Genomic DNA, 26035 nt, shown 5'->3' on the forward strand with positions numbered 1-26035 from the left:
TCTGTCTCACATTCACACACACATCTGTCTCACATTCGCACACACGGGTCTCTGTCTCACATTCGCACACACGTCTCTGTCTCACATTCACACACACGTCTCTGTCTCACATTCACACACACATCTGTCTCACATTCACACACACGTCTCTGCCTCACATTCACACACACGTCTCTGTCTCACATTCACACACACGCCTCTGTCTCACATTCACACACACGTCTCTGTCTCACATTCACACACACGTCTCTGTCTCACATTCACACACACGTCTCTGCCTCACATTCACACACACATCTGTCTCACATTCACACACACGTCTCTGTCTCACATTCACACACACGTCTCTGTGTCACATTCACACACACATCTGCCTCACATTCACACACACGTCTCTGCCTCACATTCACACACACGTCTCTGTCTCACATTCACACACACGCCTCTGTCTCACATTCACACACACGTCTCTGTCTCAGATTCACACACACGTCTCTGCCTCACATTCACACACACATCTGTCTCACATTCACACACACGTCTCTGTCTCACATTCACACACACGTCTCTGTCTCACATTCGCACACACGTCTCTGTCTCACATTCGCACACACGTCTCTGTCTCACATTCACACACAGGTCTCTGTCTCACATTCACACACACGTCTCTGCCTCACATTCACACACACATCTGTCTCACATTCGCACACACGTCTCTGTCTCACATTCACACACACGGGTCTCTGTCTCACATTCGCACACATGTCTCTGTCTCACATTCACACACACGTCTCTGTCTCACATTCACACACACATCTGTCTCACATTCACACACACATCTGTCTCACATTCGCACACACATCTCTGTCTCACATTCACATACACATCTGTCTCACATTCACACACACGTCTCTGTCTCACATTCACACACACGCCTCTGTCTCACATTCACACACACATCTGTCTCACATTCGCACACACGTCTCTGTCTCACATTCACACACAGGTCTCTGTCTCACATTCACGCACACGTCTCTGTCTCGTATTCACACACACGTCTCTGTCTCACATTCACACACACATCTGTCTCACATTCGCACACACGTCTCTGTCTCACATTCGCACACACGTCTCTGCCTCACATTCGCACACACATCTGTCTCACATTCGCACACACGTCTCTGTCTCACATTCACACACACGTCTCTGTCTCACATTCACACACACATCTGTCTCACATTCGCACACACATCTCTGTCTCACATTCACACACACATCTGTCTCACATTCGCACACACGTCTCTGTCTCACATTCGCTCACACGTCTCTGTCTCACATTCGCACACACGTCTCTGTCTCACAATCACACACACATCTGTCTCACATTCACACACACGTCTCTGTCTCACATTCGCACACACGTCTCTGTCTCACATTCGCACACACGTCTGTCTCACATTCGCACACACGTCTCTGTCTCACATTCGCACACACGTCTCTGTCTCACATTCACACACAGGTCTCTGTTTCACATTCGCACACACGTCTCTGCCTCACATTCACACACGTCTCTGCCTCACATTCACACACACGTCTCTGTCTCACATTCGCACACACGTCTCTGTCTCACATTCGCACACACGTCTGTCTCACATTCGCACACACGTCTCTGTCTCACATTCACACACACGTCTCTCTCACATTCGCACACACGTCTCTGTCTCACATTCGCACACACGTCTGTCTCACATTCGCACACACGTCTCTGTCTCACATTCGCACACACGTCTCTGTCTCACATTCACACACAGGTCTCTGTCTCACATTCGCACAGATGTCTGTCTCACATTCACACACACAGGTCTCTGTCTCGCATTCACACACAGGTCTCTGTCTCACATTCACACACAGGTCTCTTTCTTACATTCGCACAAATGTCTGTCTCACATTCACACACACGTCTCTGCCTCACATTCACACACACGTCTCTGTCTCGCATTCACACACACGTCTCTGTCTCACATTCGCACAAATGTCTGTCTCTCATTCACACACACACGCCTCTGTCTCACATTCGCACAAATGTCTGTCTCACATTCACACACACACAGGTCTCTGTTTCGCATTCACACACAGGTCTCTGTCTCACATTCACACACACGTCTGTCTCACATTCACACACACATCTCTGTCTCACATTCACACACACGTCTCTTTCACATTCACACACAGGTCTCTGTCTCACATTCACACACATGTCTCTTTCACATTCACACACACGTCTCTGTCTCACATTCACACACACGTCTCTGTCTCACATTCGCACAAATGTCTGTCTCACATTCACACACACACGTCTCTGTCTCGCATTCACACACACGTCTCTGTCTCGCATTCACACACAGGTCTCTGTCTCACGTTCACACACACGTCTCTGTCTCACATTCGCACAAATGTCTGTCTCACATTCACACACAGGTCTCTGTCTCGCATTCACACACAGGTCTCTGTCTCGCATTCACACACACGTCTCTGTCTCACATTCGCACTAATGTCTGTCTCACATTCACGCACACAGGTCTCTGTTTCACATTCACACACACGTCTCTGTCTCACATTCGCACAAATGTCTGTCTCACATTCACACACAGGTCTCTGTCTCACATTCGCACACACGTCTCTGTCTCACATTCGCACACACATCTCTGTCTCGCATTCACACACACGTCTCTGTCTCACATTCGCACACATGTCTGTCTCACATTCACACACAGGTCTCTGTTTCACATTCACACACGTCTCTGTCTCACATTCGCACACATGTCTGTCTCACATTCACACACAGGTCTCTGTTTCACATTCACACACACCCGTCTCTGTTTCACATTCACACACACGTCTGTCTCACATTCACACACACAGATCTCTGTCTCACATTCAACCCACACAAACACACTGATACAATAATAATAATAATCGTTTATTATCACAAGTAGGCTTCAATGAAGTTACTGTGAAAAGCCCCTAGTCGCCACATTCCAGCGCCTGTTCAGGGAGGCCGTATGGGAATTCAACCCGCGCTGCTGGCTTTGTTCTGCATTACAAGCCAGCTGTTTAGCTCACTGTGCTAAACCAGCCCCTTAACTCACTCCTTGGTCAGAAGTCCCCCCCTCCCATCCCCCACTTCTATCCTTTAGCCAGAATCTGCAGCCACCCTTCACCCCCACAGCCTTCCCCAAAGCCAGATTTCCGAATCCGCTCATTTCCCGAGGCCAGATTCCCCCCCCCCCCCTCAAAATCTCAAAATAAGCCAATCAGAGCAAGGCCTCTTGAAACACTGGATGCTGATTGGTTGACTAGTCCATTGACCCAGTTGATTTCTCTAATTATTTTTTAACTTTTGCTGGATCGAACCAGAGTTTACCGGCCACGAGGCGGCTGCCAGCTTCGCAGATCCTAATTTGAGAACCTCTGAGATACACTGAAGCAATATTTTCCTCCGCTTCCAGCACTTCCTGCCCAGTGTGTTTTCATCCAATAAATTTGGAATTCAAGGTAAGAAATTTCAAAATCTCTGAATTAACATTTCTCCTGAATGTTTTTATATTAAACACATACTTGAAGGGTAAAACTGGACTTCACTGGCATAACTTGAGCTCGTAATGAATGGATAGCCCGACTGTGTTTTCTTTTGCCCTCATAGTGCTGGGAAGAAGGGGGGCTGGGTGGAGGAAAAAAAGTAGCCATGCTGTCTGCTCCTGGTCACTATCCAGTGTCCTTGCTGGAAACAGAGGGTGTGTGATAGTCAAATGAGGAAAAAGAAAGGATTTTTATCTGATCCCCCACAGGGGAATAACAGACTACCACACACTGTGGAACAGTCTCTAACTGAGGGGTCAGCCCCTTCAGCAAAGGAGGAGAGGGAGTTAGAGGAAATCATGTTTGCTTTTCCTGTTTTACAGAAGGATTGCACCGTACTACACCAGAGAATACAGAGAGGATAGACAACGCAGATAGATCCTGACCGTCACCCAAGGAACAACTCCACAACTGTGGGAAGACAACCAGTCCCTTCGCAGCATTGCTCAACACAGAGAAGGTTGGGAAGTGAAACCATCATCTGGAAATCAGTTCAGGGGAGTTTTGACATATCATCAGAATGAAACTGGTCAGTGGTGTGGAACCTTCCATCAGAACCAACCTTTCTGATTGTTTGACTGTGGGCGATCGGTCAGGGTGAGTCTGGGAAGAAGTGTGAGTGGGCTCTAAGTGTGGTGAGAGCTTTAATTATTCATCGAACTCCAGGAGCCACTGACTCATTCCTACAAGTGGGAGACTGTTACAGTTTGAGGTGTGTGAGGAATTCTCCACAGGTTCATAGGATATCATAACACACAAGTTACGTCTGTTGTACAACTGACGAGGACAGCCACATGGAAGAGAAACCATTCAAGTGTGAGTTGTGTGGCCGAGCTTTCACACATTCATCAACACTCGTGAATCATCAACGTATTCACACCGGAGTGAAGCCATTCAAATGTGAGGTCTGTGGCCAAGCCTTCACACATTCATCGACACTTGTGAATCATCGACTCATTCATACCAGTGAGAAATCACTCAAGTGTGAGGTGTGTGATAAAGCCTTTACTCGACTTTCAAACCTCCTGGACCATCAGACAATTCACTCGGGGGAGAAACCCTTCAAGTGTGAGGCTTGTACTAAAGCTTTTGTGACTTCTGCAAGTTTCCTGAGACATCAGAGGATTCACACAGGGGAGAAACCATTCCAGTGTGAGATTTGTGAGAAAGCTTTCACCCAATCTTCTGATCTTTTGACACACCAGAGAATTCACACCGGGGAGAAACCATTCAGGTGTGAGGTTTGTGAGAAAGCTTTCACCCACTCCTCCGATCTCCTGGCACACCAGCGGATTCACACAGGGGAGAAACCCTTCCAGTGTGACGTGTGTGGCCGAGCCTTCACACAGTCGTCAACACTTGTGCAACACCGACGCATCCACACTGGGGAGAAACCATTCACGTGCAAAGTGTGTGACAGATCATTCATACAGTCGTCGAACCTCCGCGCACACCAACGCCTTCACACTGGCGAGAAACCGTTCAAGTGTGAGAGGTGTCAGAAAGGATTTGCACAATTATCAGGCCTGGTGAATCACCAAGGGAGAAACCATCCAAGCCTGAGATGTGCAATCAAGCCTTCACTGCTCATGAAGCACTGAAGCAGTCCCACAAGGTAAATGTCATTCCTGTTGAATCACCTGGAGAGAAACCATTCAATTATGAGGTGTGAAACATTCACAAGTTCATTCAGACTCATGATACACCAACGTGATCACAGAGTTTAAATGTGAAGTGTGTGACAAGGGCTTTCCACAATCATTGTGAATCACAGGAACATTCACACCGGCAAGAAACCATTTCCATGTGATGTGTGTGTGTGAGGCACAGCCTTCCAAATGCGTCAAAACTGCTGCTCAATGACAGGATCCACATGGGAGAAACCCTTCAAGTGTGAGAATTACAATCAAGTTCTCCTGAAGGTTTTGACACTCCTGAGACACTCGTGATCCGCACTGGAGAGAAAGCTTCCAGGTGTGAGCTCCGTGACAAGGCTTTCAGTCCCTGTGTCTCATGGTCCATCACTACACTCACACTGCGAGAACCCTGATCGGTCAGATCTATGTCATAAAGAGGAATAACGGAAAGGAATGTGGAAATTTGAGTCATCCCTTGAGATTGTTACACCATTCATTTAGATCATAGCTGATTGTACCTTAACTTTTATATGACTGACTTGGCTCTGTAACTCATAATCCCTTTGTAACCCTTAACCTCCTTGACTCTGTAACCCTTAATCCCTTGTCTAACAATGAACCTATCAATCTCAGTTTTGAAATTTTCAATTGACCCTCAGCCTCATTAGGTTTTTGTGGGGAGAGAGTTCCAGATTGTGTGAAGAAGTGTTTGCTGACATCACCCCTGAACAGCCGAGCTCTAATTCTAATGCTGTGTCCCCTTGTTCTGGACTCTCCCACCAGAGGAATAGTTTCTCTCTAAGTACTCTATCAACTTGTTTACTCATCTTAAACACCTCAATTAAATTACACATTGATTTTCTTTTTTTTTAAATTTTAGAGTACCCAATTATTTTTTTCCCCAATTAACGGACAATTTAGCACGGCCAATCCACCTAACCAGCATATCTTTGGGTTGTGGGGATGAAACCCACGCAGATACGGGAGAATGTGCAAACTCCACACGGACAGTGACCCTGGGCCGCATTTTTCTTTTTAATAAATAAATTTATAGTGCCCAATTCTTTTTTCCTATTAAGGGACAATTTAACGTGCCCAATTCTTTTTGCATTGTGGGGGTGACACCCACGCAGACACGGGAAGAATGTGCAAACCCCACACGGACAGTGACCCAACGAACCCAGGTCCTCGGCGCCATGAGACAGCAATGCGAACCAGTGAGACAGCAAGGCGAACCACCGCGTCACTGTGCTGCCCACCCATTGATTTTCCATGTGACCACGGGATTTCTGTAACCATTGGTGGGTTTGTGTGATGGAAACGAGCTTCATTCTGCATCACCTAAGTCTGGTGTCATTTCTAATCATCGAATTGGGAGCCAGGCAGTCTAAAGCACCAGGATTTTGAAGAATATTCTGTCTGGAGTATTCTTTTTTGGCAATAAATATTTTTATTAAAGTTTCCATTTTTACACTGTACAGGAAATGGATGAAAAGGTTAGAATTTACAATTTACACGTTGTTCCTTTTTGGCATCCCCCCCCCCCCCACCACCACTTTGCTCCCCACTCCACTCTTCTGCAGTCTCCGGGTCCTATCCTAGGCCCTTCCCTTCACCTTAGATGGTTTATTTTGGCATTTGGTTTACTCTTTATAGCTTTGTGATTCTGTGGTTCCCGTGTCGGTCTCTCCCTGGGTTCCCTTTGGCGTTTTCTTTGGTCTCTCCCTGTTGTTGCCCCTTACCCTCATTACTTTTTGCTTTTTGGGGCCTGCTTTTTGTGGCCCTAGTGTTTCCCATGTGTCCCCCCTCCCCCGGTTCTATTCGTTATTGGCTTCGAACAGGCCTTGGAACAGGCTGATGAATGGCCCCTACACTTGCTGGAAGCCATCTTACGATCCCAGAATGGTGCATTTGATCATCTCCAGATGGAGAAATTCCGGCAGGTCTCCCAGCCAGTCTGCAGCTGTGGGTGGTGCTGCTGATCACCAGCCAAGCAGGATTCTCCGACGGGTGATTAGGGAAGCAAACGCAAGGACATCAGCCCTCTTCTCCATATGTAATTCTGGCTGGCCCGATACCCCGAAAACTGCCACTCCCAGGCACGGCTCCACCCTTACCCCCACAACCTTGGACATCACCTCGAAGAAGGCAGTCCAGAGCCTGACCAGTCTGGGGCAGGCCCAGAACTTGTGGCCATGGTTGGCAACGTTCACATTTGTCCTCCACCTCTGGGAAGAAACTGCTCATTTGGGTTCTTGTCAGGTGTGCTCTGTGCACCACTTTTAGCAACATGAGGCTTAGCCTTGCGCAGGAGGTGGAGTTGGCCCTGTTCAGTGCTTCGCTCCAGAGTCCCCACCTTTCTTCCGTCACTAGTTCTTCCTCCCGTTTCTCCCTTGTTCCGTCCCGTGGGGTGCATGTCCTTTTGAAAAGTCGTCCGTATATTTCCCTGCAGTTCCCTTTTCCAAACTGACCGCGTCCAGTAGCTCCCCCACATTGTGTCTCTCTGGGCCCTAGGATACCTCGTCATCTCCTTGCGGAGAACGTTTTTGACTTGTAAATGTCGGACTTCCTGTCCGTTCCGTAGTTGTCCATAGTATTCTGAGAGAGTTTCGTCTGATGTGAGTGGGTGTTAGTAAAGTGAGCCAGCTCTCAGGAGTGGGTATGGGGTAGAATCGGATCCTGCTTTCGTTGTTGATGTGAATTATAGGCAGATCCTCTTCAGGTGACGGGTGTTTGACTAATACCATGGGTAATGTTTGTACTTTCTGTCTAGGAGGACTACTATCCTGAATATGGTGAGGGAGTGGGGGTGTTATAACCCGCATGGGTCTCATGGGGTAGGGATGATCCACTACCTTGTGGCGCTTGCAGAATATGAGCTCCCCCCAATAAGAGGGCGACAGACCTTTAATACAGTTCATGGCTCCAGTCTACATGCTGTGTCTGAATAGTCGGCCAGGCAGGCACCGCCTGGAGAAGACCAAGTAGGGAACTGTACATAATAGTTCACGTGTTAAATAAAATAAGTTTTGTTTTTCTCTCCACTCAGTGTGGACTCCTTTCATTGCCCCTTTCAAAAGGGAGTGAGTCTCTACAGACCTGAGGTCCCTCAGCCCGTCATACCTCAATGTAATAACGGTGTGATATGTTCACCGTACACACTTCCAAGGTTCATTTCATGTTCTGGGGAAGATCTTGAGTAATAATCTTTATTGTCACAAGTAGGCTTCCATTAACACTGCAATGAAGTTACTGTGAAAATCCCTTAGTTGCCACATTAGTCCCTTGGGTGCCTGTTCGGGTACACGGAGGGAGAATTCAGAATGTCCAAATTACCTAACAGTACATTTTTTGGGACTTGTGGGAGGAAACCGGAGCACCCGGAGGAATCCCACGCAGACACGGGGAGAACGTGCTGACTCCGCACAGAATTTTGATTGATTCAAAGTTTGGTGTGAGTTCAGTATTGTGTTGTTTATCTGTCCCTTTATCAGTCATCTGTATAGATTTATAACTCACAAATTCACTTCTTCAGTTGACCCAAACTGCCCGTTTTGTCAGCCTGATGTGTTCATAGATTTATCATATAATGTACAGTGCAGAAGGAGGCCATTCGGCCCATGGAGTCTGCACCGGCTCGTACAAAGAGCACCGTCCTGAAGCCCACGTATGTACCCTATCCCCATGACCCAGTGACCCCCACTTAACATTTTTTGGACACTTAAGGGCAATTTAGCATGGCCAATCCACCTAACCCGCACATCTTTGGACTGTGGGAGGAAACCGGAGCGCCCGGAGGAAACCCACGCAATCCTATTCATTGAAACACTCAGGAGCCTACAGCAAGAGTCCTGTACACAATATATTGGTCAATGTCACTGTGGCTTGTATACTTTCTCCATCAATAGGCTTAGAATTTCCAGTCCACAGGAAGCAGTGCATTTCCCTAAGAAAGAAATACTTGTATTTAAATAGTACCTGTCATGAACACGGTCTGTCTGAAAAAACTGATAAGTCAGTGAAGTACTTCTTTGGCAGTCAATTTATGCAATGTGATAATATCCAGATAATGGGTTAAATACAAAATATTTCCCCTGTAAACTGGAAGTTTAAAGGATAATAGCCTGAAAGTTTAAATTGATTTAAAGTGGTAACTAGTTTGAGCTGCAGGTGACAGTGTTGTCTTTATGTCTGGGTTCCTGAAGCAGGTACTCCGTTCTTGGAGTGGGACTTGAACCCACAACCCTTTGACTCAGAGAACATGGATTAAAGTCGTTGTCAGGGCCAAACAAATAATTCCTCAGACTCTGGGCTCCATGTACAAACCCCACCCACCATTTATTCAAACACAAACATGTAAAATGAGTGAAGAAATTATCCTGTAGATGTTTACGCACTGCACTGATCATAAAGTCAACCAGATCATAATGTACCATCTTTAAATAAAACTGCTTCAATTGGTCACAGTCAATTAAAAAAAAATTCCTTCAGTGAAACCCCTTGATAAATATGCAACAACCACAAGTACACAGATTGTGGCTGAGAGTTTACACTAGTTTGTGTCGATTTTATCAGCGTAATCCAGCTGAAATTTGCCATATCAGGAATATAAATGTAAGTTACATCAAGTGTGAATTGAACTTTTGTGATATTTAACACAGGTTTATTAAACATCATCCAGGAAGCTGGCACCAACGACAGAAATGACCACGGCCCCAGATGGGAATAATGAGAGTGGTGAGTTTCTGCCGATTTGCCTCTTTGAGGCGGCTCTTCAAATTCCACTTGGCGTTTTGGGGCGTTTAGGCACCAACAGTCAGTCATATTCATGACTCCAGTCTACATGTTGTGGCCAGAAATTATTTCAGCTAACTACAGGCCCACAGATGATAGTTTATTTTGTTTGAGGGACAGAAACAGGAGCAATAATTTAATATGGTCGTAATTACAATAGCACCTCAGTAATATTGCCTGGAGTTTCTGCTCTGCTTTTTAATTTTATCATAGAATTTAAAATGATGAACTTTCTCTCTGTCCTTTTCAACTTCATAATGCTGGATGAGAGATAGAGAGCAGATTGGGGAGAGAGAGACCACTGGAAGAGAGATAGGTTGGGAGAAAGAGTTGGAACGAGGATGTAAATGGAAGTGGTGAGAGAGACAGAGGAGACGGATTGGGAATTGGCAGAAAAGAGATAGTTGGGGAGGAAAGTAAATTACTTAATCAAATTGAATACAACACTCAGAGAGCAGCAGCAGACGTTACTGGAGTTTTATGTAATAGCTGCTTCCCCAAGGTGCTGGGAGTGATTGATAAAACTCACATGACTGAAGGTCACCTGAGGAGACTCACAGAGCTCCCTGAACAGAAAACAATTCCCCTTCTTCATGTTGTGTGTAATGGCCGTCTGAGAATACTCCATGTCACTCACACTGGATCATCCCACAATGCTTTAATTGTCAGAAACTCGGACATCACACCCATATTCAGGGAAGGTGAGTGACCTGATAGTCAGCTGATTTGGAACAAGGTCCATTCCATCCTTCTGTGGCTGATGTCACCATTTCATGTACCACACACTGAGGTGGAGGTTTTGTTTGTTGAATATAATTTACAATTTCTTCTTTGCTCTGATGAAGTAATTGGATTTTACAGCCTTTCAGGGCTCACTGAATATTTTAAAACTAATTTAGCTTTTACTGCCCAGACTAAACAATCGCTTTGGACAGTCATTGCTGCAAGGAGAGCAGACATCCTGGGCGGAATTTTGGCCTTTATAGCTAAAAGAATAGAGTATAAAAATAGGGAAGTGTTGCTGCAATTGTACAAGGCATTGGTGAGACCACATCTGTGTCCAGTTTTCGTCCCCTTGTTTGAGCAGGGATTTAATTGCATTACATTTGTAATATAGTGTAAGACTACTTGTGACAATAAAGATTAATGAAATGAAAATGAAATGAAAATCGCTTATTGTCACAAGTAGGCTTCAAATGAAGTTACTGTGAAAAGCCCCTAGTCGCCACATTCCGGCGCCTGTTCGGGGAGGCTGGTACGGGAATAATATTATTATTCACCCGGGGGGCTTTACCTACCCACACAAACCCAGAAATTACCGCATTCACCTTCTTTAAAATGCCTTGGGGATAAAAATTGGAAGGCTCTGGAAGGCAAACCAGAACCTCGGGAGTACTGTCATCTTCACCATCTGCACCCTCCCCGCCAATGACAGCGGGACCACATCCCACCTTCTAAAGTTCCCCTTCATCTGCACCACCAACCGAGCCAGATTCAGCTCCCACCCCCGCGCCACCTGGATACCCAAATGCCAAAAGCTCCCCCCCCAACCACCTTGAACGCCATCTCCCCCAAACTCTTCTCCTGCCCCCTCGCCTAGATCGAAAAGACCTCGCTTTAACCCATATTCAATTTATACCCCGGAAACCAGTCGAATTCTGCATAATCCCCATAATCTCTCCAATCCCCCCCAGACTCAATGGGCCGAAAGGCATCCTTCTGCACTATAAATTCTATGATGCTCTTTGGACGCGTCTGTTGACACTTTAATCTGCTTAGATGGATCAAAAAAATGTGAGAACTGGCCTGATGGTTAGTGAAGTCTTGAGCTTCTTGCACTCTTGCTCATGTTGCTCGGTCCAAGTGAAATCTGTTGTCTTGTGCAGGAGATCACGTAGATGTGTTGTTCTTGCTGACAGGTTGAAATGAATTACCCTATAAAATTGATCTTACGGCTTTCTTGTCCTGTGGTTTGGCATGCTGAGAATTGCTTGGATTTTGTCCTTGTCAGGTTCAATGCCAGGTAATGAGAGTTTGTCACCGAGGAATGTGACCTCAGTTATTCCAAATTGGTACTTTTGCTTGTTGAGCTTCAGCCCATTTCTCCTGACGTTCGTTAGAACTTTAAGCAACCTCTATTGTGCTCTTCTATGGTTGAGCCCCAAATGATGATATCATACACGTACATCTTCGATGCCCTTATGTGCTCCTTGGCACGGTGAAAAATTTCTGATGCCAAAATTATGTCAAACGGCATTCTCAGAAAGCAATACCGTCCAAATGGCGTATCAAAAGTGCAGTATTTTGTACTTTATTTCTCTTGCTTTAGTTGCCAAAAACCTTGAGATGCATCAAGTTTCAGAAAGAATTGTGCACCAGCCATCTCAGATGTGATTTCCTCACACTTTGGTATTTGTTTTTTGATATTCTCGTTAAGATTTTTTGGATCCATACATATGTGAATATCGCCGTTCTTTTTCTTTACACAAACCATGGAGTTTACCCAGTCGGTAGGTTCTTCTATCTTTTTGATTACTTTTAATTTTGTCATTCTGTCCAGCTCCTTTTTGAAGCGATCCCAAAGAGGTGTAGGTACTCTTCTTGGAGCCTTTGTATCACAGATTTTGCATCCTCTTTGAGTTGTATCTTGTCGGTGAATGGTAGAGTACCAAAACCTGTGAACACATCTCTGAATTTGCTGATAATGTTCTCAGAATTGGCCGAGTGTTGATCCAATCGTTTGTGGATGCTATATACCCACTGCACGAGACCTAATTCTTCACAGGACTGATCACCTAATAATGAATCCAAGCCCTCGGATACAATACAGAATGGGACGGAATAAACTGTGTCCTTCACCACCACATTCGGATACACATTTTTTTTTTTTTAATAAACATTTTATTGAGGTATTTTTTGGTTTTACAACAACGACAAAATAAATAATATATGTAAGTCTATAAACAAAGTGCAAAAAAAAGCCTGCTAGCACCCTTGCAGGTCCCACCTTTATTAACCCCCTACTCTAAACTAAACTAACCGCCCCCCTCCCTTCTGCTGACGATTAATTTTCTGCAAAGAAGTCGGAACGGTTGCCACCCCCAGGCGAACCCTAACAGTGACCCTCTCAAGGCGAACTTGATTTTCTCCAAACAGAGAAAGCTCGCCATGTAAGTAAGCCAGGTCTCCGACTTCGGGGGCTTTGAGTCCCTCCAAGCTAATAGTATCTGTCTCTGGGCTACCAGGGAAGCAAAGGCCAGAATGTCTGCCTCTCTCCTCCTGGATTCCCGGATCTTCCGACACCCCGAAAATCGCCACCTCTGAACTCAGGGCCACCCTTGTTTTTAACACCGTGGACATGACGTCTGCAAACTCCTGCCAAAATCCCCATAGCTTTGGGCATGTCCAGAACATATGGACATGGTTTGCTGGCCCCCTTGCACACCTGCCTTCTACACCAAGAGCCTGCTCATCTGGGCCACTGTCATGTGAGCCCGGTGACCGACCTTGAATTGTATCAGGCTGAGCCTGGCACATGTTGTGGATGCGTTGATTCTACTCAACGCATTAGCCCAGAGACCATCCTCTATCTCTCCTCCTCACTCCTCTTCCCATTTGCGCTTCAGCTCCTCAGTCTGTGTGTCCTCTGACCCCCATGAGCACCTTTAGATGTCGGAGACCTTCCCTTCTCCCACCCTCACTCTGGAAACTACCCATCCTGAATCCCCTTTGGTGGTAGGAGCGGGAATTTCTCCTCCAGCTCCCTCAAGCTATGAAAGCTCTCTTCTATAAACATATCTCCCATCCTCTCAATTCCTGCCCTCTGCCATCTCCGAAATCCCCCGTCCATCTTTCCCGGGGCAAACCGGGGATTATTACAAATTGGGGACCAGACCGATGCTCCCTCCGCTCCCACATGTCTCCTCCACTGCCCCCAGACTCTCAGGGCTGCCACCACCATGGGGCTGGTGGAGTATCGTGCCGGCGGGAACGGCAGAGGTGCCGTTATCAGCGCCCCCAAATTGGTGCCCTTACATGAAGCTGCCTCCAAAGGCTCCCATGCCGACCCCTCCCCCACCACCCACTTCCTGATCATGGCTATATTCGCCGCCCAATAATAGTTACTGAAGTTTGGCAGCGCCAGCCCACCCTCTCCCCGGCTCCGCTCAATCATCCCCTTTTTTACTCGCGGCGTCTTGCCCGCCCATACAAAGCCCGTGATAACTTTGCCCGTTTAAAGAAGGAGCGCGGAATAAAGATGGGGAGACACTGGAACACAAACAGGAATCTCGGAAGGACCGTCATCTGTCTGGACCCTCCCAGCTAGTGACAGCGGGAGTGCGTCCCACCTCCGAAAATCGTCCTTCATTTGATCCACCAACGGGCCAGATTAAGTTTGTGCAACCGTTCCCATTCCCGCGCCACTTGGATGTCTAGATACCTAAAACTTCCCCCTACCACTCTAAACGGCAGGTCCCCCAATCGCCTCTCCTGTCCCCTTGCCTGGATCACAAACATCTCGCTTTTCCCCATATTTAGTTTGTACTCCGAGAACCAGCCAAATTCCCCCAGAATCCTCATAATTTCTTCCATCCCCCCCACTGGGTGCGACACATACAGGAGCAGGTCGTCTGTGTAAAGTGAGACTCTGTGTTCCACTCCTCCTCCCCCCCACACCCCCCCCCGGACCAACCCCTTCCAGCCCCTTGAGGCTCTCAGCGCAATTGCTAGCAGCTCTATAGCTAGCGCGAACAACAGTGGGGAGAGGGGCACCCTGCCTCATCCCCCGGTGTAGCCTAAAATAGTCCGATGTCGTCCTATTCGTCCGTACACTCGCCACGTGAGCCTGATATAGCAACCTGACACAAGCACATTTAATGCTTGAACCATTATAATTTCTGAGATATTTTGTGATTTATTCTAATCGGCTGAATTTTTAGATTTTTAAAATCAGTCTTGCTGATTAAATTGGTTTTGACACCAGTGTCTATTTCAATTGGACCACTTTAAGTGGTAGAAGCCATTTGTCCTCATCAACTGCATTTATTTTAAATTTAAGTGCTGGAGAATTTTTTGATGTGTCCAAAAATGTATTCTTATTTGTTATTACTCCAACAAGCGGTGATGTTTCATCACTGGAGACTGGGTCTTCAACAGTGCTGACTGATCTGGGTTGAGCTTCGAGTAACAATTCTGAGCAAAGTGATTTTTTTTTCCTTTGCACCTGGAACAAAACTTGCCAAATGCTGGACACTTCCTTAATTTGTGCCTTTGACCACATCTTTTGCACAGAGATACTTAGCCCTGCTCTTTAGCCTGTTTGTTGGTGTGCAAGAAGGTGCAGGAACTTACCCACCTTTTTTGGGAAGTTTTCTGCCTTGTTGGAAGAAGGGCAGCAACCGGAGTGTTCTCCTCCTTCTATGTTCTATGTTTGACTTGAGGCCATGAGACTTCAAGATGTTGAGAACTTCAGGGCAACTCCCTCCCGACCGTATACCACTGTGCTGCCACCCCTGATGGGTCTGTCCTGTTTCTGAGACCGAACATGCCCAGGGGTGGTGATGGTGGTGTCAGGGGCATTGTCTGTAAGGTATGAATCAATGGGTATGTCAGGCTCTTGCTTGACTAGTCTGTGGGACAGATCTCCCAATTTTGGCAAACCCCACAGATGTTAGTAAGGAGGACTTTGCAGGGCTGGCAGGGCTGGGTTTGCCGATGTTGTTTCCAGTGTCCAGGTTGATACTGGGGGATCTGTCTAGTTTTATTGCTTTTTGTAGAATTTCTAGCGGTTTTGATCGGAGCATAAGAACAGGAGTAGGCCATTCAGCCCCTCGAGTCATCCCACCATTTAAAAAGATTAAGGCTGAGCTGTGACCTAACTCCACATACCTGCCCATGGCCCATATCCCTAAATACCTTTACTTAATTAAATTTAAGATTTAAAATTAACAATTCTAACTTCAACTGCAGTTTGTGGGAGAGAGTTCCAAACCTCTACCTCCCTTTGTGAGTAAAGATGTTCTTCCTAACATCTCTCCTGAATGGTCTGGCTCTAATTTCTAGACGATGCCCCCTAATTTTAGAATCTTCAACCAGTGGGAATAGTTTATCTTTATCTACCCTGTCGCGCTGTGCCGGTCGGGGGCCGTTGGCAGCGCCCCGCCCCCCCCCGGCGATTCTCCGGCCCGCGATGGGCCGAGTGGCCGCTCATTGTCGACCGGTCCCGCCAGCCAAAATCAAATCAGGTCCGTACCGGCGGGACATCGCCCTGCGGGCGGCCTGCAGAGTCCTCAGGGGGCATCTGGCCCCGGGGGGTACCTCCACGGTGGCGTGGCCCGCGATCGAGGCCCACTGATCCGCTGGCGGGCCTGTGCCATGGGGGCACTCTTTCCCTCCACGCCGGCTGCTGTCAATCTCCGCCATGGCCGGCGCGGAGAAACCCCCCCCCGCGCATGCGCTGGGATGACGCCAGCACACGCTGGCGCTCCCGCGCATGTGCCAACTCGTGCCGGCCGGCGGAGGCCCTTCGGCGCTGGTTGGCACGGCGCCAAGCCCTTCCGCGCCGGCCTAGCCCCCTCCGCACCTTCCGGGCAGCCCGACGCCGGAGTGGTTCACGCCACTCTTTGGCGGTGGTACGGCCCGCCCTGCTGGGTAGGGGAGAATCCCGCCCAATATCTTCAATACGCCGATCAGATCACCACTTAACTTTCTAAATTATAACGAAAAAAGGCCTGATTTGTGTAATCTCTCCTTGTAACTTAATGCCTATTGTCCAGGTATAATTTTTGTAAACTTACGTTACATTCACTCCAAGGCCCAAATATCCTTCCTCAGGTGTGGTGCCCAGGTCTGCTGACAGTACTCCAAGTGGGGTCTAACCAGGATTTTGGAGAACTGCAGGAATAACTCCTGTGTTTTTGTATTCCAATCCTCTAGATATAAAGGTTAGCGTTCCATTAACCTATTTGATTATTTTCTGCACATGTATCTGGCTTTTAAAGGATATTTGTACCCGAACCCCCAAGTCTCTTTGGACTAATAACCAAACTCTGTAATCTTGGACTTGACCCCACTCCCTGTACAGCTGGATCCTTGACTTCCTCAATCTTGATCCTTGACTTCTGCAATCTGTCAGGCTAGGTAACAGCACCTCCTCAACAGTCCTCAACACCTGGGCCCCGCAAGGATGTGTGCTCAGTCCTCTCCTGTACTTCCTGTGCACACACGTCTGTGTGGCGCGATTCAACTCCAATTCGATCTGTAAGTTTGCGGATGATACGACTGTGGTGCATCGTATCTCAAACAACGACGAATCAGACTACAGAAGGGAGATAGATCACTTGGCTGCAAGGTGTACCGGAAACAACCTCTCTCTAAATGTTGGCAAGACAAAGGAACTGATCATCGACTTCAGGAAGCGTAGCACGACTCCCCCCCCCCCCCCCCCCCCACCCCACCACCGTCTACACCAATGGCTCTGAAGTGGAGATGGTCGATAGCTTTAAGTTCCTGGGGGTCAACATCACCAACAGTCCGTCCTGGTTCAGTCACGTTGATGCAACAATCAAGAAAGCCCAATAACGTCTCTACTTTCTACGGATGTTAAAGAAATACGGCATGTCTGCATCGACTCTCACAAACTTCTACAGATGTGCCATAGAGAGTATCCTATCCGGCTGCATCACAGCCTGGTACAGCAACTGCTCAGCCCAAGATCGCAAGAAACTGCAGTGTGGTGTACTCAGCCCAACGATCACACAAGCTTGGAACCCTCCCATTGATTCTGTCTACAGCTCCCGCTGCCTCAGGAAGGCAGACAGCATTGTCAGAGACCCCTGTCCCACCCAGGCATTTTCCTCTTCCAAACCCTTCCATCAGGCAGAAGATACAGTAGTCTGAAGACCTGCACATCCAGACATAAGAATAGCTTCTTCCCCACAGCTACGAGACTCCTCAACGATTCTCCCTTGGACTGATCTGTTCCCTATAAGAACACTATTCACGATGCCCATGCTGCTCTTGCTCACTTATTTGCTTTGTTTGACCCTTGTTCCACACTGTAACCAATCACTATTTGTCAATGTTCTCTGTTGATTATTCTTTTTGTCTACTGTGTACGTACTGTGTATGTTCCCTTGGCCACAGAAAAATACTTTTCACTGTACTGCAGTACATGTGACAATCAATCAATCAATCAACATACACTGATCCTAACCTCTTTCCATTTAGAAAGTACTCTGATAGAGGTAAGTAGCTTGCAAGAACATTTCCGAGACATTTAAGACTCCACCACTTGCTGTGGGTCTGGAGTCACATGTAGGACAGACCAGGTAAGAAGGGTAATTTCCTGTGCACATATCTTATGTGTCACTCTCTCCCGCACTGTCTCTCTTGTCTCCACTCTCTCATGTGCATGTCCTGATCCCATCGCTGCCTTCGATGCTGTGGCTCATCATTTTCTGATCTCCTGTCAGGCACATCTGAGGATGCACATCCCACACTGATGTTGTCAGTTTGGAAGCCTCCGAGGATGAAGAATGCTGTTCCCACACCAGAAATCTTTGTCAAACGTTTACCAGGGGAACTGAGACAGCAGCTGCAATAAGTGAGGTTTAACTCAGATGGGACAATGACAAGTTTAAATCCCCACCTGATCTGCTGCTCAAAGTCGCCTCCGTTTCCCCGGTCAGTTTCCCAAACTTCAGGAAACTCCTGTTCCTGCAGAAATATTTGGATTGTCTGTGAGAGACGTCAATCAGAGAGCCCACCCACTCTGCCCATTCTCTCCTCTTCCTCTACCACAGCTGCTTCACTTCCTGTAGGGACTCCAAACCAAGTCAGGAGATGGTGAGTGAAGGAGCAGAATTTAGAAGAATTACATTGCACAATATCCACACTAATGTTCAGGCAGTCTGACTATCCTGTGGGCAGTCAGGTGTGGAAATGCCCCTTATGCTGTGTGACAAGATCCAGCTCAGAGACCTGTTTACTCGGTGCTTTGTGCTGAGCTGTTTGATTTGCTGTGTGTTGGATACTGAGTGTTTATTGGAAGCATTTCTCTTCTGATTTACAGGCTGAGTTTTGTTGATGGGTCATTGCTGAATATGAGAAGGTGAGGTGTAATTATCTGGGAGAGGCAGAGACACATTTATTGAAATGTCTTTTAATATCCTCTTCAAAGACTTTACCTGAAGGCCTCGACCTTTCTCAAAAGCCTGGGCTTGGATTTGATAGTTTTGTCCAGTGCTGTGTGTGAGAGCTGAATTTGGGATGTGCAGTCTGAGTGAGTGCAGTGTATCTATTTTCCCAGGATAAAGCAGAACCCTTCAATCAGCTACACTGAGGCAATATTTTCCTTAGCTTCCAGGACTTCCTGCCCAGTGTCTTTTCTTCATATAATTTGGCAAAGGAAGGGGAGAAATTGCAATATCTCCATTGAATTAACATTTCCCCTGGATTTTCTATGTTAAACACATACTCAAAGGGCAAAACTCGTCTTCACCAGCACGACCTGAGCGCACAGAGAATTAATAGCCCGTTTTACACTCTGCCCGACTGTCTTTTCATTGTCCTCACGGTGCCTGGGAAGATGGGGGTCTGGGCGGAGGAAAGAAAGTAGCCACGTTGTCTGCTCCTGGTCACTATCCAGTGTGCCTGCTGGAAACAGAATGTGTGAAAAGGATAGACTTGTATTTGATCCCCCCACACAGGGGAGTAACAGACTGGCACTCACTGTGGAACAGTCTCGAACTGAGGAGTCAGCCCCTTCAGCAAAGGAGGGGAGGAGTTGGAGGAAGTCATGTTTCCTTTTTCTGTTTTACAGAAGGATTGCTCCATTCTACAGAGGATAGGCACCACAGATAGATCCTGACCATCACGCAAGGAACAACTGCGGGAAGACATCCAGTCTCTTCACAGCATTGCTCAATGGTTTGGGCAATGAAACCATCATCCGGAAATCGATCGGGTCAGGGGAGCTTTGACATATCATCAGATCTGAAACTGGTCAGTGGTGTTGAACCTTCCATCAGAATCAACCTTTCCGAAGGTGAGGCTGGGAATAAGTGAGTGGGCTCCAAATGTGGTGAGAGCTTCAATCATTCATCGAGTCTCATGAACCACTGACTCATTCCTACAGGTGAGGGACAGTGTGAGGAATGGCTCACAGGATCTCCTGACACAAGGTGTGTCTGTTCTATCAGAATAGCGCCTGGATGGAAGGAAAATCATTCAGGTGTGAGGTGTGCGACAAATCATTCTCACGATCATCAAATTTGCAGGTCCATCGACGCATTCACACTGGGGAGAAACCGTTTTGGTGTGAGGTGTGTGACAAATCATTCTCTCATTCATCAAACCTTCGTGTACATCATCGCATTCATGTCGGGGATAAGCCTTCCAAGTGCGACCAGTGTGACAAATCATTCTCGGACTTATCGCACCTCCATGAACACCAACTTTTTCACACAGGAGAGAGACCGTTCCAGTGTGAGATTTGTTACAGGTCTTTCACCCACTCCTCCTATCTCAGCACGCACCAGAGAATCCACACTGGAGAGAAACCATTCCCTTGCAAGGTATGTGACAAATCATTTTCGAACCTAATGAAACTATGCAGACACCAACGCATTCACACTGGAGGGAACCCATTCACATGTGAGCTGTGTGAGAAATCATTCTCGGAACCATCGTTACTCCATCGACATCATCGTATTCACACCAGGGAGAAACCATTCAAGTGCAAGATCTGTGACAAATCATTCCGATGGACATCAAACCTTCGTTTACACCAACAAATTCACACAGGTGATAAGCTGTTCACATGTAAGGTATGTGAGAAATCATTCTCTCGATCATCAATCCTCCGTTCACACCAACAGATTCATACAGGCAAGAAATTGTTTACGTGTGAGGTGTGTGGTAAAGCCTTCACATTATCATCGAGCTTCCTACGGCATCAGACAGTTCACACAGGGGAGAAACCTTTCAAGTGTGATGTGTGCAACAAAGTGTTCAAACTGTTAGCAGCACTCATGCAACACCGACGCCTTCACACTGGAGAGAAGCCGTTCAGGTGTGAGGTGTGTGACAAATCATTCTCACAGTCATCGAAGCTTCATGCGCATCATCGCACTCACACAGGGGAAAAACCATTCAAGTGTGACCTGTGTGACAAATCATTCTCACACTCTTCCAACCTTCGCGCACACCAGCGCATTCACACAGGGGAGAAACCATTTAAGTGTGACTTGTGTGACAAATCATTCTCGCAGTCATCTAACCTCTGCGAACATCAACGTTTTCACACAGGAGAAAAACCATTCCAGTGTGAGATTTGTTACAAGGCTTTTACCCGCTCCTCCTATCTCATCAAACACCAGAGGATCCACACTGGGGAGAAACTATTCACGTGTGAGGTGTGTGACAAATCATTCTCGGAGTCATGGACACTCCGTGTACATCACCGTGCTCACACCGGGGAGAAACCATTCAAGTGTGAGGTGTGTGACAAATCATTCTCAAACTCATCGAACCTCCGCGCACACCAACGTATTCACACAGGAGAGAAACTATTCCAGTGTGAGATTTGTGACAAGGCTTTTACCCACTCCTCTGATCTTCTTAAGCACCAGAGGATCCACACTGGAGAGAAACCATTCACATGCAAGGTATGTGGCAAATCGTTCTCACAGTCGTGGTATGTCCGGATACATCAACGTATTCACACAGGGGACAAACCTTTCAAGTGTGAGGTGTGCAACAAAGACTTCATTAACTCATCAAATCTTCTGGTCCATCAGAGGATCCACAGAGGGATATTTGGGGAAGATTTACAATGACGTTTTTCTGAAGTCTTCGACCCTCCTGGGTCACCAGAGGGTTCACATAGGGGAGAATCTATTCAGGTGCGATGCTTGTTTGTGAGGCTGCTTTCATCCAGTTCTCCCAATGTGTAAAGTGCCAGCAGATACACACTCGTTCAGGGAGAAAGCTGTCTGAATTCTGTAATAAAGCTGTTTAACAGTTGTTGAACCTCCTGGCACATCAGTGAACCCACATGAGAGATAAAACATTCCAGTGTGATATGTATCAGGATTGTCCCACCTACTCCTCTCTCGTCAAACACCAATATCGCCACACGGATTTAGAGCCAGCTCACTTTGCGAGGTGTGTGGCCAATCATTCACCTGCTCCATTACACTGAGAGTTATCTATTGTTTACCCTCCAGTGCTCGCACAGGGGAATTGTCTGTCTCAGGAGTGTCTGTCTCCAACCTCTCCCACCATGAGGCCAATTGTTTCAAGACGGCCAATTTAATCTTTGACCAGATCGTCAAACGTCACCAAAAGAAGACATCAAATCTGTATGGAAGCTGCTGTATAAACTTAGCATCTTTTCAGTGCAGCGTCAGGTACAAGTCACTCACTGACTCTCACTCTGACCAAGACAGTAGTAATGGAGGGACTTCAGTTAGCCTTAGCATGGTCTATGCGGGGGGGGAAAATCAGCCGTGAATCCCATTCCTCATCAGTGAGCCCAGCTGGGAAGTCAGAGGGAGAACAGGATGTGTCTCGGCTGTGACAGTCTCCATTGTCTCTCAACATTCACTGTCTGGGTCTACATCTGCTGAATGGGCACTCGAACAGAGCACCCACTCGAACAATCACTGTCCACAGTCTGCACTCCAGGTCAGTATAGGTGGGATTCAAGGAGGATCCGAAAGGAGGGAGAGAGATAAAGATTCAGAGAGATTTCAGGAGGGAATTGATGAGCATGGAGCCTGGATGGGTGAAGTTAAGGAAGTGGGGGATGTACTAAAGGCCGGAATTGTCAGAACTCAGAGGGAGGTGCGGCTGGAGATGACTGAGAAAGGGATTGGGCAAGGACATGGAGCAATGAATGTGTACTTGAGCATGAGAATTTTAAATTGGGGTCACTGGGGGTTTGGGAACCAGTGTCGGTCAGTGAGCACAGGGGTGATAGGTGTGTGAGTTAGGATAGAGACGACTGAGGTTTAGCTGACTTGAAGTTTCTGATGGAAGATGGGAAGCTGGACAGGAGAGCATTGGGATGGTCTAGTCTAGTCCAGAAGCAACAGCAGCATGGATGAGGATTTCAACAGCAGATGGACTAATGCGGGGGGGGGCTTTGGGTATTGGAAATTGGGAACGTTACAGAAGGGAGTAGGTGATCTTTGTGATGGAGAGGGTCTGGGGTTGGAAACCAAACTGAAGGTTGAAGAGGATAACACTGACCAATTGTTCGACATGAGAGTGGAGAGGGAAATCAAAAGGAATTTTTTTATTTTTGAAATTTTTTATTTAAAATAAATTTGTAACATTTACAGAGAGAAAACAGGCCCTATGCAAAGAGCCTTAACATAGTGAATATGAACAATGGGAAAGAATAAACATGTTAATAAGGCACATCCCCTGTCAGCTCTGTTTGCCCATGCCACACGTGTTCAACTAAACTAACGTGGCTCTAATCCCCCTCCCCCCGGGTGCTGTTGCTATCGGTTTCCTGCGCTGTTCCCTGAGAGTCTGCAAGCGACTTTCTCCCCCAGGGGATCCCCGGTCACCCCCCCTTGCCCACTTAAGTCTCCTCTGCTCTACTTCTCAGCTGTCCCGACCTCCCCTGCCCCCCCCACGAGGCCTGACCTGCCCGGTCAGCCCTGCACTTGGCCCTAGCCCGCCCCTCCTCCTACTCTCCCTGGTGCCCCCTGACCTACGCTAGCTACGCTAACCCCTGCCCTTGGCGCCTGTCTGTCTCCCGCCCGAGCGCTCGGGGTCTCCCGCCCGAGCGCTCGGGCCCTCCCCCCCACACACCCAGGACCCATTAACCTGATTGTATCTCCCCGTGCCCTTTCAAATCCCTTAACCAGCCCATAGCCCATCCCCCCATCAGAGGCCCCGATCTCCCGCCAAAAGGTACCAAGTGCAGGGCCCCCTTTGCATGCCCCCCCCCCCTGTTGCAATCTCCCAGGCCCCGCTCTCTGTCCAGGCTGAAAACAATCTTGGATAGAACATTACAGTACAGGATAATTTAACAAACTGCCGCCACACAAAAGCACCGAGAGCCCAGAGTCCTTTAGTTCAAAGTCCAGCTTCTTCTTTTAATAAAAGTCCACTCCTAGTCAGAGCATGTTAGGTTAACAGACCGCCACCACTGTACAGCACTGAGAAAACTTAAGTGCCCGTTAGTTCAAGTCCAGTTTCTTATCTTTAATGAAAGCCCAAACCTGTTCTGGTGTCTCAAAATAGTAGTGGAGTTCCTCAAACGTAACCCAAAACTTCGCAGGATACAGCATTCCAAACCTCACCTTTTTGTAGAGGGCTGCCTTTACCTTGATGAATCCTGCACGCCTCTTGGCCAGCTCCGTTCCCAAGTCCTGGTAAATGCGCACCTCGCAGTTCTCTCATCTGCTGCTCCTCTCCGCCTTGGCCCATCGCAGCACACGTTCCTTGTCAGCAAGCCGGTGAAGGCGGACCACCAAGGCCCTCGGTCAGTCGCCCGTCCTGGGCTTCCTTCTATGCGCCCCATCCAACTCCAGGGGTCGAGGGAAGGCCTCCGGTCCCATCAGCGCCTCGAGCATACCCGTCACGTATGCACCCACATCCGATCACTTGCAGCCCTCGGGGAGGCCAACGATCCTCAAATTCTGCCTCCTGGCTCTGTTCCCCAGCTCTTCAAGCTACTCCTGCATCCTCCTCTGGCGGGCGTTCAGCTCCTCCACCTCGTGCTCCAGCTCCGTTACCGTGTCCGCCTGGCTGGAGAGCTTCATCTCGACCTCCCTGAGCGCCTTCTCTTGGACTGCCTGTGTCTCGACCATTCGGTCCATTACCGCTGTCATCGGGTCCAACGTGTCCCTCTTCAATTCGGCGAAGCAATTCCTGAAGAACTCCATCTGTTGCTCCCTTGGCCAGTGAGCCTCTGCTCCCTGGTCCCTGCCGTCTGCCATGCTTCGCTGCCCGGTCTGGGGTCCCCGCTGCTCCCGCTTCGATCCTTGCCGCTCCACTCGACCACTTCTGGTCCAGCTGTCCATACCCCTATCGTCTCCTCCACCGATTCAGGTCAGCAGGTCCCGAAACAGTCCGTTGAAAAAAGTCAGTTTGCCCATCGCGGGCTGGAGCGATCCGACCTGCGACCTCAATCAAAAGGAATTTAATGGAAATAGAAACTGGAACCATCCCTCAATCTATCAACCAATTTTAAAATATTCAATTGACCCCAGCCTCAACAGATTTTTGTGGGGAGAGAGTTCCAGATTTCCAGTCCCCTTTTTGTGAAGAAGGGTTTGCTGACATCAACGCTAAAAAGCCAAGCTCAAATTTTAATGCCATAGAATTTACAGTGCAGAAGGAGGCCATTCGGCCCATCGAGTCTGCACCAACCGTTGGAAAGAGCAACTTATCTAGGCCCAAGCCCCCACCCTATCCACGTAACCCAGTACAACCTTGTTCTTTTTTTAAAAAAAATATGTTTATTCAAGTTTTCCAAAAAATTTTTGGACAAACCCCCCCAATAACAGAAAATAAAAGAAACGCAAACACAACAATTAAACATTGTACATTGTACAAAACATTCACATTGAGTTGCCCCATGTACAAAAGCCCCCCCCCCCCCATATGACATTTAAAGGTACTCATAGGGAAGCCCCCCCCCCACCCACCCCCATTCCCCCCCCCAACAGAACCCCCCCCTCCCCACCCTAGGGTTGCTGCTGCTGACCTTCTAACGCTCCGCGGGATAGTCTAGGAACGCCTGAAGAACCCCTGCACAGACCCTCGTAAGGCAAACTTTATCCTCTCCAGCTTAATGAACTCTGCCATATCATTTATCCAGGCTTCCACACTGGGGGGGCTTCGCGTCCTTCCATAATAGCAAGATCCTCCGCCGGGCTACCAGGGACGCAAAGGCCAGGATACTGGCCTCTTTCACCTCCAGCACTCCCGGCTCGTCC

The 26035-nt window shown here is 47.8% G+C and overlaps 1 protein-coding gene across 3 annotated transcripts in view; it reads left to right on the forward strand.

Moving 5' to 3' along the window:
- LOC140406116 (uncharacterized) overlaps positions 1–25743 on the forward strand; it is a 173922-nt gene extending 148179 nt beyond the window's left edge. Inside the window, exons 2-4 of one of the 3 annotated variants that reach the window (XM_072494270.1) lie at positions 3418–3555; positions 3963–5125; positions 20305–25743. In XM_072494270.1, the coding sequence (XP_072350371.1) occupies positions 4434–5125; positions 20305–21910 (2298 nt within the window). In that variant the 5' untranslated portion in view covers positions 3418–3555; positions 3963–4433 and the 3' untranslated portion in view covers positions 21911–25743. Of the gene's footprint in view, positions 1–3417; positions 3556–3962; positions 5126–5242; positions 6578–9937; positions 10014–17708; positions 18918–19893 lie in introns of those variants that run through there. The other 2 variants (XM_072494268.1, XM_072494269.1) reach the window with 2 other exon arrangements.
- The last annotated feature ends 292 nt before the right edge of the window (positions 25744–26035 follow it).

Source organism: Scyliorhinus torazame, unplaced genomic scaffold (assembly GCF_047496885.1).
Source record: "Scyliorhinus torazame isolate Kashiwa2021f unplaced genomic scaffold, sScyTor2.1 scaffold_266, whole genome shotgun sequence".
In the NCBI taxonomy this organism is placed as follows: Eukaryota; Metazoa; Chordata; class Chondrichthyes; order Carcharhiniformes; family Scyliorhinidae; genus Scyliorhinus; species Scyliorhinus torazame.